Source organism: Eucyclogobius newberryi, unplaced genomic scaffold, assembly GCF_026437365.1.
Source record: "Eucyclogobius newberryi isolate DKJ021-1_F unplaced genomic scaffold, fEucNew1.0.hap1 SCAF_22, whole genome shotgun sequence".
In the NCBI taxonomy this organism is placed as follows: Eukaryota; Metazoa; Chordata; class Actinopteri; order Gobiiformes; family Gobiidae; genus Eucyclogobius; species Eucyclogobius newberryi.
In genome coordinates this window covers 12,419,231-12,434,185 of record NW_027315857.1, presented here as the reverse complement: position 1 = coordinate 12,434,185, position 14,955 = coordinate 12,419,231, and the positions used below count along the sequence as shown (strand labels likewise).

The 14,955-nt window shown below is 39.0% G+C and overlaps 3 protein-coding genes across 3 annotated transcripts; 1 reads left to right on the top strand and 2 right to left on the bottom strand.

Annotated features, from left to right (window-relative positions):
• The first annotated feature begins 529 nt into the window (after positions 1-529).
• Positions 530-7,408, top strand: slc7a7 (solute carrier family 7 member 7). The gene is made up of 11 exons (XM_072459377.1): positions 530-699; positions 1,197-1,246; positions 2,056-2,640; positions 4,843-4,968; positions 5,050-5,194; positions 5,607-5,730; positions 5,804-5,907; positions 6,161-6,257; positions 6,327-6,476; positions 6,775-6,958; positions 7,030-7,408. Exons 3-11 carry the CDS (start codon positions 2,163-2,165, stop codon positions 7,095-7,097), a joined length of 1,476 nt encoding a protein of 491 aa, XP_072315478.1. The 5' UTR covers positions 530-699; positions 1,197-1,246; positions 2,056-2,162; the 3' UTR covers positions 7,098-7,408.
• A 121-nt stretch (positions 7,409-7,529) lies between these two features.
• Positions 7,530-11,412, bottom strand: oxa1l (OXA1L mitochondrial inner membrane protein). Its single transcript, XM_072459376.1, has 11 exons — positions 11,264-11,412; positions 10,572-10,706; positions 10,378-10,500; positions 9,952-10,231; positions 9,700-9,843; positions 9,533-9,618; positions 9,254-9,418; positions 9,056-9,160; positions 8,786-8,948; positions 8,627-8,707; positions 7,530-7,780 (listed from the first exon to the last, which is right to left on the bottom strand). The coding sequence occupies exons 1-11, from the start codon at positions 11,372-11,374 to the stop codon at positions 7,659-7,661; spliced, it is 1,515 nt and encodes a 504-aa protein (XP_072315477.1). The 5' UTR covers positions 11,375-11,412; the 3' UTR covers positions 7,530-7,658.
• Positions 11,413-12,193: 781 nt separating this feature from the next.
• Positions 12,194-14,798, bottom strand: LOC140371617 (E3 ubiquitin-protein ligase RNF19A-like). Its single transcript, XM_072458786.1, has 5 exons — positions 14,743-14,798; positions 13,476-13,572; positions 13,291-13,382; positions 12,954-13,124; positions 12,194-12,866 (listed from the first exon to the last, which is right to left on the bottom strand). The coding sequence occupies exons 2-5, from the start codon at positions 13,555-13,557 to the stop codon at positions 12,306-12,308; spliced, it is 906 nt and encodes a 301-aa protein (XP_072314887.1). The 5' UTR covers positions 13,558-13,572; positions 14,743-14,798; the 3' UTR covers positions 12,194-12,305.
• Positions 14,799-14,955: the final 157 nt, after the last annotated feature.

The following is a 14,955-nucleotide window of genomic DNA, read 5'->3' as shown; positions in this document are numbered from 1 at the left end:
GATCTGGTGAGTGCATGACATGGATCTATCGTGATCATGAGGGATCAGTAAATCAAATGTCATAAAATCTGTAGGGAATAATTCTGGTTTGTTTAGTGTATTGTTTTTGTATATTTTAATCATATGTAATTACTATTTGTCTGTCGAAAAGGTAGATTAAAGTCAGTCAGACAATTTTAAAATTACAAACATAGATCTACCTTATACAGTTCAAAAGCTAGAGATTGCACATCATGGCCTATTTTTTGTTTGTAAAAAAAAAAGAGAAAAGAAAAACATCTGGTAGATAAATAAAGACTACATTGTGTGCATATTATGGGATAATTAAATGCTGTGTAATTATCGGGGTGCTTTTTGTGTTCAACGTGCGCGATACTCTAATTAGAGTAAAAACCTATGATAAGGTGATAAATCATTCAGCAAATACAATGCGAGGCTATTACCCGCCCTCCGGCGCCTCTCGAGGTCCCCGGGTCGTCTCCTTGGCAGAGACATTAAGCAGAGACATTAAGCAGAGAGAAGCACAAGTGCATAAAAGCCACAGGTTCATCCGCTGAGAGACGCGCTCTACGTCAAGACGAGAGGAACCGCCTGCGTAAAGTCAGAGCACGAGGACCAACTTCTGAATGAGACGGATGAAGACACAAGTTTGAGCCACATGTTTTCACCCTGATCAAATCTGAACCGCAACTGGAGAGGGTAAGTAAACTATGTAACTATTTAACAGATCTTTAGCTATGGTCATCCAAGCTGCAAAATTGAAACACAAATCTGACTTATGTTTTAGTTGTCCATTAACTTTCACGTGCAATAATGTCATAATAAAATCATAAACAGTCCAACTACTTTATACCTATCTCGGTATTGTTCTAGAATGTAATTTGGTTTCATTTGGTTTGTAATAAGAATAGCAGGCTGCCATATTAAGTGTGAAGTAGTGTTAAAGATATATAATGATCTTTCTTAATTATATATATATACTGTATATATATATATATATTTATAATGTATTGATATATTTATTTATTTTTATTCTTTATTTATTCTTTTTATTATCTCATTATCTAATTATCGAGCCCTGATTCACTTAAGGATGACAATTTATCAGCTGCATTTGGACCTTGCTCTTTCTTCCTGTAAGGGCCTCACCTCGCTCAGTATCTGCTGTTTGGATCACATGGACCTCTGTTTTACAGGCTGTCGCTCCTTCACTTCAAGTGCCACTACTCCTGTGCTACAAGGCAAGGTAAGAGAGGCTTGGTCTGCTGTATGACTTAGTTGTGTGGGCTACTTTACCATACTGTAGTCCATAAATTAGTCAAGCTGAACTTTGTCAAAGTTTGTGATAAAAAAAAAAAATAACCCCAATGTCTTCAGTGTAGATGCCTCGACTAGAAAAGTAATTTTATTTTATACCAGACACAGCTCTCATTGAGTCACTTTGAGTTTGCTCGGACAGTGCTGGCGGCAACAGAGAGAGGGACAATTCTGGATTCTGCTCTCTGTGGCGCAGGAAATGGGCTTTGAGATTTCCCCTGGTTGTGAAACGGTGGATCTGAATAGAAGAATCACTGAGAATCCCATTTATCCATGTTTGTAGGCAATATGTGTGTATTGCACATCTGTTTTTCCATGCTGATGAATAATGAACTTTGGATAAGATAACATGTGACAGGCAATAGTGCTGACATGTAAAACTCCGTGCTCTTGAGTGAGAGTCAGTGGATTTTTTTAGCAGCCAGGCTTTTCCATAGTTAGACCAGGGGTTACTAACGAAGAACTGCTAGTATTGTCAGGCATGTGGTGCGTGTTTGCTCCTCTGCCTGTTGCTCTGTCAATACACTCAACCTTAAAAGGCCATTTGCCGTGCAACTTAATGGTACTGCAGTATACCAAATGCTGTGAGTGCTTTGTCTTTTTGCTTGAGTCGAACATGTAAATGTGTTTGTGTTTGATTAGATCGGGGACTGATTGCATCAACACAACTATTTACACTGCTATCTAACGGTTGCTATGGAGACAACATCCCTAACCTGACCTATTTTGCCTCCACAGGTGGCCACACACAATGGCAGATTACCTGGAATAAGTCACAAGAGAGACCCATAAAAACAACTAAGACTGAACATTTTGTATTTATTAAAATCAGACTATTTTGAGCAATGGCGTCCGAAAGCTTGACCTCGAATGGCAGCTCCTCATCAGTAAAGTCCGAGCCCTCAGGGGAGTCAATGAAGCTGAAGAAGGAGATTTCCTTGTTAAACGGTGTGTGTCTTATCGTGGGGAACATGATTGGCTCGGGCATTTTTGTCTCTCCAAAAGGCGTCCTGATCCACAGTGCGTCCTATGGCCTGTCCCTGGTGGTATGGACCGTTGGGGGCATCTTCTCCGTATTTGGGGCTTTGTGCTATGCAGAGTTGGGGACCACCATCACCAAATCAGGTGCTTCCTACGCCTATATACTAGAAGCCTTTGGGGGTTTCCTTGCCTTCATCCGGTTGTGGACTTCGCTGTTGATCATTGAACCCACCAGTCAGGCGGTCATTGCCATCACCTTCTCAAACTACATGGTGCAGCCCATCTTCCCCACCTGTATCGCACCCTACATCGCTAACAGGTTCCTGGCAGCGGCCTGTATATGTAAGTACTTCCCTTGATCTTTATTGGATGCTAAAGTGAGTCACTGGAATTGTGTCACATTATGATAAATGAGACTTTGCACATGAGCTCTTCTCAGACAGGAGAAGCAAAATATGGTGACAAAGCTAAAGTGGGCACTTAAAAAAGGAACTAGAACTCTTAGTTAGCAATTAATCCAGCTAAGGGAAATATAATCATTGCCTAGTTAGTGCTATCAATGCAAATTCAGAACTTTGCCAAACACAGCACTTGCTTAGATTTGTTTTTCATGGAAGTGTGCAGATAAACAGTGATATGACGATAAAGTATATTGTGCTCTTTTGCAATAAATATTCCTTATTTAGCCACCCCCCACACACACACGTGAAAAGTTTCCTTGAACAAAAAGACAGTTTTGGTGATAAGAAGTACTGGAGAAGGGCTGAGAACGCAGATAGCTTTGAGGTAAAGTCCGACACATATGCAGACTCTGACCTGAGCAGCCAAATATTCATCAAGTGAATCATCTCACTTCACCATTTAATTACAAACCATTTGATTGTGCAAATTTGGAACTGGCGCTTTCACTTCCAGAGTGATGATGACATTACATTACAAAATATCTTTAAATATATGAATTATGTTTAGTAATTAATCATTTCCATAGTATGATCCTCACAGGTTACACAATCTGACAGACTTATCTTTATCTTTATCTTCTCATATTCGATTTCCACCAAAACGTGACTGCAGACGTCACTCTCACCTGTACTCCCAGATACCCTGCTTCATAAAGACCATACTTTTCTAACCCTCAGCCGTCTACATCACTTTCCCAACTAGCCGTTCACAAGCACTTTTAAGGGTGTGCTTGGAATGGTTTCAGATTTCAAACAATGGTCACATTTTATCGTATTGGAATGAAAAATATACATAATCATTTGAATTTGATATACTTTAGAATTCTTTGGAGGATTTTGGACGTCAATATCGTTAACAAAACAAGTCCAGTATAGACAATATAGAAAGTAAGACTTGACAATATACAAAGAAAGGTTGGGAACCACTGGTCTACATTACAGTGTCCACACAGCAGGGCCCTGCTTCTGTGCGGTTGCATCCTTCCACTGCTTATGTTTCCTTGGTTTCCCACTGACTCATGCCTTGTTATGATCGTCTCTCTGTCAGTGCGTGGAACATGATAGTGTTGGGCTAGCTCTGGCTGCTGTTTTGGTGGTCTCTGTGTATCTGGGTGAATATTGATTACATTGTGGGGACTAAATACACTCATCATCATCATGGGGACCCTCCATTACGGGGCCAAAAAACAAGTCCCTGTGACATAAACCTTATTATTGGAGCGACAAAACGATTTAAAGTTCAGATATAGGTTAAACGAGGGTAAGGTTAGGGTTTAAGTTATGATTCGTTCGCAAGTAGTAACTATGGTTAAGGTTAGGACTGATCTAGACCAGTGGTTTCCTACCTTTTTCTCCCAGTGACCCATATTTTACCCATAGATACATTCATTTATACTAAACGTCCTTTTCCTATTCTGTCTTATAAGAAAAACATTATTATTTTATGATTTGTTATAGCTGTGATAGAACCGTAATTATTATAAAACACTTTAATGAACTATTAACATGCCCTTCCTTTATAAAACACACAATCTAGTCTGGACCTTTTGCAACAACACCTAGGGACCCCTTGTTGGGAATGACTGATCTAGATTATGAATGAATGCTAGTCATTGTAATATATTTTCCTATGTTTGTGTGTGTGTGTATATTTACCAAGTCATGTGGGACTCAAACCTTAGTTATGGGCCAGTTAGTTACTACTTAAAATTTCTCTTGCACCTGATGTAATATTAACAATTCTCCTGTGACTAACAGTAGCCCACAGATAAATCAGGATTAACAAAATCCCTCAAGTGGTTTCACAACCTTTTTCAAGCGCTTGATTGTCCTTGTGCTTGACGGTTCTTCTGTGTATGTGTGTATGTGTGTGTGTGTGTGTGTGTGCGTGTGTGAAAACTGCTCAGCTGTTTCCTGCTCTGAAAACAACAGTCTGCTTCAGTCAGCATCAGAGCTTCCTTAAATCAGCCTCGGAAACGCACTGGCACACGTGCACTTTACAGAGCAAATGTCACAACTGACGATAAGACTGTTCAAATGTTTTCAAATGTTCAATCTAAATGATGTGTTTTTTATTCTATAGGTTTGCTGACCTTTGTCAACTGTGCCTATGTGAAATGGGGCACCAGAGTTCAAGACTTCTTCACATACGCCAAAGTTATAGCTCTCATTGCTGTCATCATCACAGGCCTGGTCAAGATCGGACAAGGTGCCAATTTGAGCCTGATTATTTTTAGAGACTAAAACATTCACAGTTAAATGTAATAGTAACCATTGTTTATGTTTTTAGGTCACACACAGAACTTCGAGGGGCTCTTTGACGGCTCGTCCCAGGATCCAGGGGGAATAGCTCTGGCCCTGTACTCGGCCCTCTTCTCTTACTCTGGATGGGACACACTCAACTTTGTCACAGAGGAGATAAAAAACCCAGAGCGGTACATAAACCTATGTGATTTCAAAATAGAGGCGATTGGACTTTTTTTTAACCATAAACAAGCTATAGCCACTGATTGTTACTATAATTTTATTTATATTTGTTATCATTATATATCATTGAAGGTCAAACTAGACATTGTTGTGTTTTGTCCTAGAAAGCAAGAATAGTAACTGCAGACAATTAACAGACTCCTAAGATTCACGATAGTAAAGGACTGTGTTTTTCTTTAACCATGACTACTTGTGCCTCAGTTCTCAGGGAGATTTAGTGACAAACATCCATCTAATCCTAAACCCAAGCTTTTGCTCACCTAAAGGGGCCAGTCTCTGACCTATAAGTCTTATGAGGATTCTCTGTTGAAGTTGACTCATGTTTTCCTTCCCTCTGCTGGCTGTGTCTTTAAACTACAGGAATCTGCCCCTGGCCATTGCCATTTCCATGCCCATTGTGACTGTGATCTACATCTTGACCAATGTGGCCTACTACACCGTCCTCCCCATGAACGCCATCTTGGACAGTGATGCAGTCGCAGTGGTAAGCTTTTAGATAAGATAAGTGCGAAAAAAAAGAAAAAAAATTATGTTGATTTTTAACATAAATTTCATAGACATTTGCAGACAAAGTGTTTGGCGTCATGAACTGGACTATTCCATTAGCTGTGGCTCTGTCCTGCTTTGGTGGACTCAATGCTTCAATTTTGGCCTCTTCAAGGTGAGAAACTTCTTTTGATTGTATGCCGTTATAGGTAAAGACGGTTGAATTCTGTGAACTAGACAAAAGATTTTAAGAGTAAATACATTTTGTCACTCATCCAAGTAGCTTCTTACAACAACATCTTTACAGGTGCGAAACCATTCAACCATCTTTTATTATTGACCCTTGCTGAATTAATGAGGGGATACACAGACATATTTATGCATTATGTGTTAACTTTTGACTTTTAATAATGTTCTGTTTTTGATAGGTTGTTCTTTGTAGGCTCAAGAGAAGGTCATCTTCCAGACTATCTGTGCATGATCCATGTCCATCGCTACACTCCTGTCCCTGCTCTGCTCTTTAATGTAAGCCACACAAAACACAGTGAAAAACATTACATTACATTATCTAACATGACCCTCTTGTCATTACAGGGAGTCATGGCTTTGATATACTTATGTGTAGAAGATGTCTTTAGGCTCATTAACTACTACAGCTTCAGCTACTGGTTCTTTGTGGGGCTCTCCATTTTGGGACAACTATATCTGCGCTGGAAGCAGCCGGACCGCAAAAGACCACTAAAGGTAAAAACACTGGCTCTGCCTGAACCCTTGCACATGTGCGGACAAAGGTCTAAAAGCTCAAGTAGAAGATACCATGTATTGGTAGCAAATTTACTTGTAAAAAATGCCTAAACTTACAGCAATATAATTGTAACACTAGACAGCACTACATTGTAACCACTATTACAACAATTTAGTTCTTGACCTCAGAGACTTTAAGTTGTATTAATGTATAAATGAATATGTATAAATGAATATACATGATGTTTATATATTGAAATACTGGCTAACATTGAGACACTTTTTTTTTTTCCTTCAGCTCAGTCTGTTCTATCCAATCATCTTCTGTCTCCTGACCGTCTTTTTGGTAGTGGTGCCACTTTACAGTGACACAATCAACTCTCTTATTGGTATTGGCATTGCTCTGTCAGGGGTGCCTGTTTACTTCCTCTGCATCTACACTCCAGCCCACAAGAGGCCACTATGGATAAGAAGAGTTATAGGTAAGAGTTATACATTTTTATTGTGTATTTTCTTCCATGCACATTATTTACCATGTGCCTTTCTCTTTTAGCAAAATGTGGGCTCTTGATTCAGAAGGTGTGCTTCTCTGTTTTGACTGAAATGGACAAAGGGGAATAGGACACAACAATGGCACCCTGCTGAACGCCCATAAATCTTGGATCTACTTTCATTCCTTACCTGGCAGTACATACAATGCATTACCTGCTGGATATTTAACAATCTACAATTTTGTCACAGTGCTGTACATTTTAGTAGAAAATATTTAATTTACAACAGATGTAGTATTTAACTAATTAAATCTAGACATGTGTTTATTTTACCTGAAAAGGACATGACAATGCACAACCTCATGTATAACTAAAGGCACTACTTTTTTCATATGTGAAGAAAGGGCTACTTTTTTATCATTTTTTGGACCAAATACTGCTGTGAATATTACATGACATTTTTCTGCTGAAAAATATTTATAATAAATTACTTAAACAATATAAATCATAACTTTTACTTTTAAGATGTGACATACTGTATGGAAAAATAATACACAACAAATTGTGGTGGTTGTTACATTTAATTTTAATCATAATAGCACTGACATGATAATGATAAGCCCCAATCTCTTTGAGCCATAAATATATACATAATAATATGTCTTCCACACTACAAATCTGATATACAGTTTTAACCCAAAGTGTCTTTCCATGGCCGTTCCTTGCTGCTGGTTGTCTTATTTTTGGACGATACCGCTGCTACTGGTGAATTTTGCTCCAGAGGATTGTGGGTAAAGGTCTGCCTCAGAGGGCCTGTAAAAACAAAGAATTAAAAACTGGTAGAACCTACAAGTGGACTGGTCAGAGTTTGTGTGAGGACATTTGTAGATAATACCAGTTTTTTAAAATGAATTTAATAATCATATAATAAGAACGTTGAAAATAAATACACCTCTTTGGTCTTTTTTTGTTTGTTATTTTGTATGTGGAAAATTAAATGAAGACTGCTTATCACATTTCCAAGAATAGAGAGGTCTTTGGGGAATTATTTATTTTTAGAAGTGACCTATACATTTGTTAAATTTCTGTGCGTCTCAAACGTGATGTGATGGGGCGCAACCTGGTGGGATGTTTAGGCTTCTTCCATGCGTGTGACACTGGCCCATGATGATCATACGTCCAATTAAGACTTGGATGTTTCGAGTTGGAGTTTCTTGTTTACATTTCTTGTAGCCCAGAAATAGAGGTTGTTAAATCCAGAATTCCAGAACAATCTTGAAATGGGTCAAGTTGACCCTTGCATAGCTCCTTGATTTTATTGTGAATTGTAGGCAATACATTTTTTTACAGCAAGCAAGTAAATTTACTTCCATTTTGAATGTTGGAGGTCTTAAGTGTCTGTATTTGCAACCATTATACGTAGGGGATCTGATATGCTAGTCATATTTTGCTGGTGGTAAAGGTTCTCAATCGTTTCAGGTCAAGTAAAGCATCCACAGAGGCGGTGATCGGGAGGTGTTTTGGGAATTTTAAGATCTGCCTAATAGTTTGTATGTTCTTGCTGTTATGTCTCCCACCAGCGCTTACGTCCAACCTTTTACATAATGTTATAAAGCCAATTTAAACAAGATATTTACAACACTTTTATCCAGAGCATACCTTTTGCAGCAAGGTCAAGGTGATTTTTGATCCTCCTCTCCCTTTCTTCAAGCTGCTGGGCCACCTGAGCATTCTTCCACCCTATACAACACAGTGGTACAAAATGTTTTAATATGAATGTACTATGTATTTGCAATTACTTATAATAGCAGGAATAACCTTTTTTCACGCTCTGAATGAAGCCCTCATTCTGGGGGAGTGCAGATGATGGATGTTGAATCTTCTCAGGGATCTTCAACTTGTCTCTGACCAATGGATGACGGAGCAGGGCCACTTGACCCAAGGAGAAGCAGTTGGAGGTCATCCAATAAGTGAACACAGCCTATTAAAAAAGAAAAGGATATGAGATATTAATATTATCATTAGTGTTGAGAGTTAGCAATTGAACTATAATCTACAACACTCAAACAAAACATATCAGAAACTTACTGTAGGGAAGTTAATGGTAAGTGGGAGGATTATCAGGGGCATTATTCTAAACACAGTCTTCATGGTTTTCAGATTTGGGTTGTCAATACCAGACTCTGCTCCCAACTGCAAACCATTTAACAAATGCAAGGCATTCAGGATTCTGCTTTCCAAAAACTTCCAGAAAAGTTGCAATAATTAAATAAGTAACAAACTTGCCTCTAGAATAAAAAACATAGTTGCTGTGACAGCAAAAGGCAGGATATAGTAAGGGTCAGCCATAGTGAGGTCTGGAAACCACAGCATTCCCCCAGTCTGCATGCTAGGCACCGGGAGATATGCCATCTTCCTCAGTGCAATGAAAAATGAGATGAAGATTGGTGCCTGTGATAAAAGAATGAAACTATTAATATCTCAAGAATAAAGAAGAATCAATTACAATAATCATGCATTTTATTTATAATACACTTTATTACAATAATGTAACAAACTGCTGACCTGCACCATAGGAATCAAGAAACCACGCAGCGGGTTGACATCATGCTTTTTCTGGAATAAATTCAATTCAGAGTAGGCTTTGGCAACTGCAACCAAAACATGCTTTAATTTAAAAGGCCAAATTGTAAACAGATTTTTAAGCAAGATTTAAGAAGCAAAAAACATACATTCAAATTTATTTCCACTTTGTTTTGCTTCAGTCATTTTATTGGTGAGTTTGGTCATCGCTGGCATGACATTATTCAGTTTGGCTGCTTCTCTTTGGCCCTTCACAATAACAGGAAAGACCAATAAACGTGCCATTACCGTACCTATGAAATAAGGATTCATAACAATCATAGTTAAGTCAAATAGTTAAGTCAAATATTAAGTAAGTCAGACAAGCGGTATATAAATTAACAACATTTTAGACAACTTACCTACAACAATAGCTCCCCACCATGGTAAACCAAGATCCACATGCATGAACTCCAGCAGGTTCTGGATGAGTCCCACTGGAGTGGAACCCGCCAAACCGAGCTCTGCAAGACTAGTTTCAGTAGTCGCAGCCTGAAGGACGTCCACAGCAGTGGGGGCAACATCAGCCAACTGTTCTGCGATTGGATGTGTGAGGACAGGGTCGGGGGCCGTGGTAAACACTGTGTGAAGAGCTGGGATGTGCACTTCAGTAGATGCCACTGAAACAGCCTCAACTGGGATCTGAAAAGTAGAATTATAATTATTGTAGTTATCTCTACTCCAGAGTTTTAGAATATTTTAGAATTAGGATTTTAGAATAACTTGCTTGACTTTGAGGTAAAACTATTGGTTTTACCACATAGTTCCCACAATGTTACATGATGTACCTGTTCAGTTACTGGCTGTGAGAGGACTGGTTCTGCAGGCAGGGACACAGGGGTCATCTGAATAACTGAAGGACTGTCCACAGCTTCAACCACTGGAGCAGAATCCACTGTGTCGACAAAAATCTACAAATATCAGAAGGTGTTATAGGAAATCTGTACACCAGCACTTAGAAGTCTGTTCTCACTCAGTTTACCTGTGTGCTGTTGTGTCGTACAGCCACAGCACTGACCCACAGGAACTTTCCATTGTGCCTTTGACCAAGTAGCGTTTTTGTTACGGGACTTCTACACTCAAACACTGTGTGAAGTCGGGACTTTAGAAGCAAATGCTGCAAGAAGATAATAGACGATTGAGAAACTATCACAAATGTACAAGGGGAAAACCAGGAAGGTTGGGATTAGGGCAAGGCTTTAACGTTAAAAAAAAAAAAAGTCTCATTTTCTTCCTCCAAAACTCTAAACCACATGCTTTTACTGACATAATTGACCATGACCACTCGCTATAAAGACGCAGCAAAGTAAACAATCGCGAATAAAAGGTTGATAAATTGCATAGCCCTAGATAAACATGGACCAAGTTAAACGTGAGGGTTGAAAATTAAGGAAGATGATTTGACGTTGGCCATCAAATCAAAATCAGCGGAGGGTTTGACGATACTGCGGTGGAAGACCTAAATGTCAAATTAAAACTTAATGAGATAAAATGCTATTATATTTCTGAATGTTCCTGGATAAATTTATACTGCAGAAGGTGCGCTACTGCCTGTCAAAGTCACATAACTAGTGACATAAGCACGCGCTCCACGGAGCACTCGGGAGGGGCAGAGAGCGGTCATTTTACAGGTGTTGATAAAGTCCAATTCATATGACGAATAAACAGACTTACAGGATGTACGACATCTGAAAACGGACTGGTGCCTCGTTTTGATTGCCCACTTTGCCGCAAAATACACCTTGCTATACAACTCGGAGTCACCCCGTTCCTGATGGCCGCCATGTTGTACGACAGCCCCCTCTACGGTGTGCGCAAACAGACAAAACTGTCGCTGTAGGACAAACGCGCATGCCACAATTATTATTATTTTATGTTTATTTATTGAACCAACCTTTGTTATTGAAACAAACAACAAGCACAGTAAACCACAACCACGAAATGTTAATAACCCAATAGAGTCAATCATACAACAAATAAAAGAAAAATAATACTAGATGGAATATTTACATTTTGTATCATTAAAGAAAACAAAAAGAAAGCAGTATGCGTTTTTCTGCTGACATGCTGTTGTTGTTTTTTTTACAACAATTAAGTGTCATGATGAAAATGATTGACAATAAACAAGGCTGTAAAGAGCTGAAAAAACAATGAGTAATTACATGGTTAATAATGTATTCGGTTACAATTCCAAAAAAAGCTGGTAAAAGTGCACTCAATTAAAAATATACATGAAAAATACAACGCATTCTGGACCAGTCTTCTAGAAAGATCTTGATTAATTTAACTGTAAAATAGAATTAAGCTGTCTCAAACCCCAACTCCCATTGAAAACTGGGAATTGAACCATGCTCGAATGATTTTAAATCAATCAATTAACCTTTATTTATAGAGCCTTTTTACAACACTTAAAGTGACCAAAGTGTTTCACAATAAAAATCAAGGCAATACAAAACATAAAACTAAATAAAAAACAATCTTTACAACAAACTGTACAATTATACTGTACAATTTAATTTACATTTAAATATAATTTAAATCTAAATTATAATTTAAATGTACTTTAAATTATAAATGTAAATTATAATCAATTACAAGTGCAGGTTTAAACATAAATTCAAAAAAGTACAATCACTAAAAAATGCCTCAATTAAAGTAAAATTTGTATAAGTAATTAGTTACTTTCTACACCTGTCAATAAGTCGATCTTAATAGGTCACTCGTAGAGTTCTTCCAGTGCTCTCAGTTGCTCTGGACCTATGTCTAGTTCTTCTAACATTCTGAGATGTGCAGCCATTAAATCATTTAAAACTCTTCTCTCTCCAGCTTTATTACACACTGGGATTGAGGTCTGTCTCGGGGCCACTCCACCCTTACACAGGATGTATGGTGTACTGGTCTTGTTACAGATCTTTTTCCGCTTTAAACAAACAAAACAGAACTCAACATGACAGCGAGGACAAACTAGGTTTTTACAGTGTTTTCTGCTATGTTCTACTATTGCACCACACTTGGGACAGGCTCGGACAGAGGGGCAGTTTGTGGCCCCCCGCACTTGAGGCAGGTCGATGGTTTTACAGGTCTGCAGAAGCTCCAGATTCTTGTTGGAGCAGCCGTCGTTGTTACAACGGTCTGAGCGCCGGGCCTGGCCTTTCCATGGCTTCTGACACTGCCAGCAGAACTGATAGCACTTCCCCTGATCAGCAGTGCACACAGGGCACTGGACACACAGGTTAGTTGGTTCTTTCCTCTCAACATTAGTTTTACATTTAGGACACTAAGGGCACAGAAGAAAATAATTTTGTTACTTAAAAGCTACAAAAAAACAAAATCTGACTTAACGAAGATATATATGGACACGTACAGGCAGAATCTCGCAGCACTCCGTGGCAGCCAGACGAGCTATGTGCTCCTCAAAGTACTGCATCTCATCAACAGACAAATCAGCCAGTCTGCGCACCTCTTGATAAGACCAGGGCTTATTGCAACGTTTTGTGCCCTCCACTAAGGCAGGACATTTGAATTTATAAATACCCTATAAAATAAATATTACTATTAGTCATGGGGTTCATCTTCCAGTTTATAGATGATATATTGAGGACTTTTGGCCATTCAAAACAAATATTATTTAGAAAATAAAACATTTTAGTATGAGTTCATGGCACAGTGCTATATTTTCATCACTCATAGATAGCAGTTACCTGGTCTAGTTGATGGCGGGCCCACTCTGTCAGAGAATCAGGGGTGACAGCATGACCACAGGACATCTGTGCCTTCAGTCCATCTTCGGAGGCTGAACAATGAAATTGAAGTTTATTCATTCTGATAATTAAATAATTAATTTAAAGCCTTTTATTATTTAATTTTAATCAAAGAAAAAGCTTACAAAATGGATCCAAGTCATCCTTCTTTTCAACAAACTCCAAAGTGCCATCCAGGGGATCATAGCTCTTCAGTGACTCCGCCATGTTTGTGCAAGGGCCCTGCACACAAAAGTCATGCAAAGTGTTTTAATAGCTTCAGTTACAAGCCTGCAGGTTTCTTTCCCCTTTTCAAATAAACCAAATTAATAGTTTTAAAATGCACCAAAATTACTGAATGATGATTTCTTCTAGGTTTGTTGTAACATGGTGCAGTTTGTGAAAGTGAAAGCATGACTCACAACAACTCAATATAATGGCACTCAGGGGATTTCCACCCAGTCAACAACTAAACAGATGCGGTAACTGCCATAATCGATTTGAAACCACAACCTGTTCAACGTCAACATTTAACTCCCTGTTGAGAGATAACTCCAGACTGGGTGGACTGTACGGTGCTGGTTCAGGTGTGTAGCTGTCACTGCTCTTGAGTACCGGCCAGAGCACCACTTTAGCCCGGATGGATGTCCGGGAAGGTGGAGACCATGTGGAGACACGGGGACGGGCTCAGGAGCCTCACAGAGCCTCATTCTCAGGCTCAGCTCTGATTCCACCCCGATCTGGGACAATAAAGGAATATCTTATCTTATCTTATCTGTCAGATCAATCGCTCGCTCGTCTGGATAGACCAACAGAAGGATTGCTTGTGGTTGCCAACTGCGTGTTTTATGGCGGTTGGTATCCAAGTGTGACATTACCGCCATCTACTGCTGTTGTATGTCTTTTAGACTTTAACATTTCGACGTTAGACTGTCCGGTGGTTGGTACCAGAAGGCAAAGCGTTCTTCTTTGGTGTTTTATGGCGCTTGGTGAGTTACATTACCGCCACTCACTGCAGTTACGACTTTAGACTTTATACTTCAGATTTTACTCTTGGTAATTCATCTCCACTGTCCGACTTTATTCTTTAGGATTTGTTTTTTTTTTGGTTTTCCTTCTTTGCCTTATTCTTTAGACTTTGATCCTAAAGCAGTGACGTCAAACATCGACCCTCAGACCTCTTGACCCAAGGTTTTCTACCACAGAAACGTCAATAACACCACATTACATTGAGTTATAGACATACAATCATCATGTTTGAAGCTAGATTCAAGGTGTTGTAAGAAATGAAGGGTTGAAGAAGAGTCAACCAGCAGCATTCAAGAAACAATAACACTTACGTTTACAGAGCTGTTTGCATTCAGGCATTAAGACCTGTTGGTTAATTAAAATGACTGGCTTAATCAGTCTTACCTTAAAACACTTTGCGCACACAGACACCTCTGTTGAGCTGTAGTCTGACTCCTGCTTTTTTGTAAATGCGAATGCTTATAACGCCTCTGCTTCGTCCGCCTTCTTCCTTATTTGTCTTGTTTTTCAAGTTTATCGAAAGTGAAACTAAACTTAGCTCTTCGGCGGCGGGAACTCAGAGCTGTGCATGGTAAGTAATCCTATTCGAGTGTGGAA

Bases quoted from the DNA above. Each gene is read 5' to 3' on its own strand.
- LOC140371617 (XM_072458786.1), bottom strand. From the start codon at position 13,557: ATGGCGGAGTCACTGAAGAGCTATGATCCCCTGGATGGCACTTTGGAG. The intron at 13,383-13,475 runs GTAAGCTTTTTC...TTCATTGTTCAG, and splicing joins GGATGACTTGGATCCATTTT to CCTCCGAAGATGGACTGAAG. The intron at 12,867-12,953 runs GTACGTGTCCAT...CTGTGCCCTTAG, and splicing joins AGTGCTGCGAGATTCTGCCT to TGTCCTAAATGTAAAACTAA.
- slc7a7 (XM_072459377.1), top strand. From the start codon at position 2,163: ATGGCGTCCGAAAGCTTGACCTCGAATGGCAGCTCCTCATCAGTAAAG. The intron at 2,641-4,842 runs GTAAGTACTTCC...TTTATTCTATAG, and splicing joins CCTGGCAGCGGCCTGTATAT to GTTTGCTGACCTTTGTCAAC. The intron at 5,195-5,606 runs GTACATAAACCT...TTTAAACTACAG, and splicing joins GAGATAAAAAACCCAGAGCG to GAATCTGCCCCTGGCCATTG.
- oxa1l (XM_072459376.1), bottom strand. From the start codon at position 11,374: ATGGCGGCCATCAGGAACGGGGTGACTCCGAGTTGTATAGCAAGGTGT. The intron at 10,232-10,377 runs GTACATCATGTA...TCTACTTTTCAG, and splicing joins CACAGCCAGTAACTGAACAG to ATCCCAGTTGAGGCTGTTTC. The intron at 9,161-9,253 runs GCAAGTTTGTTA...AATGGTTTGCAG, and splicing joins CTATGTTTTTTATTCTAGAG to TTGGGAGCAGAGTCTGGTAT.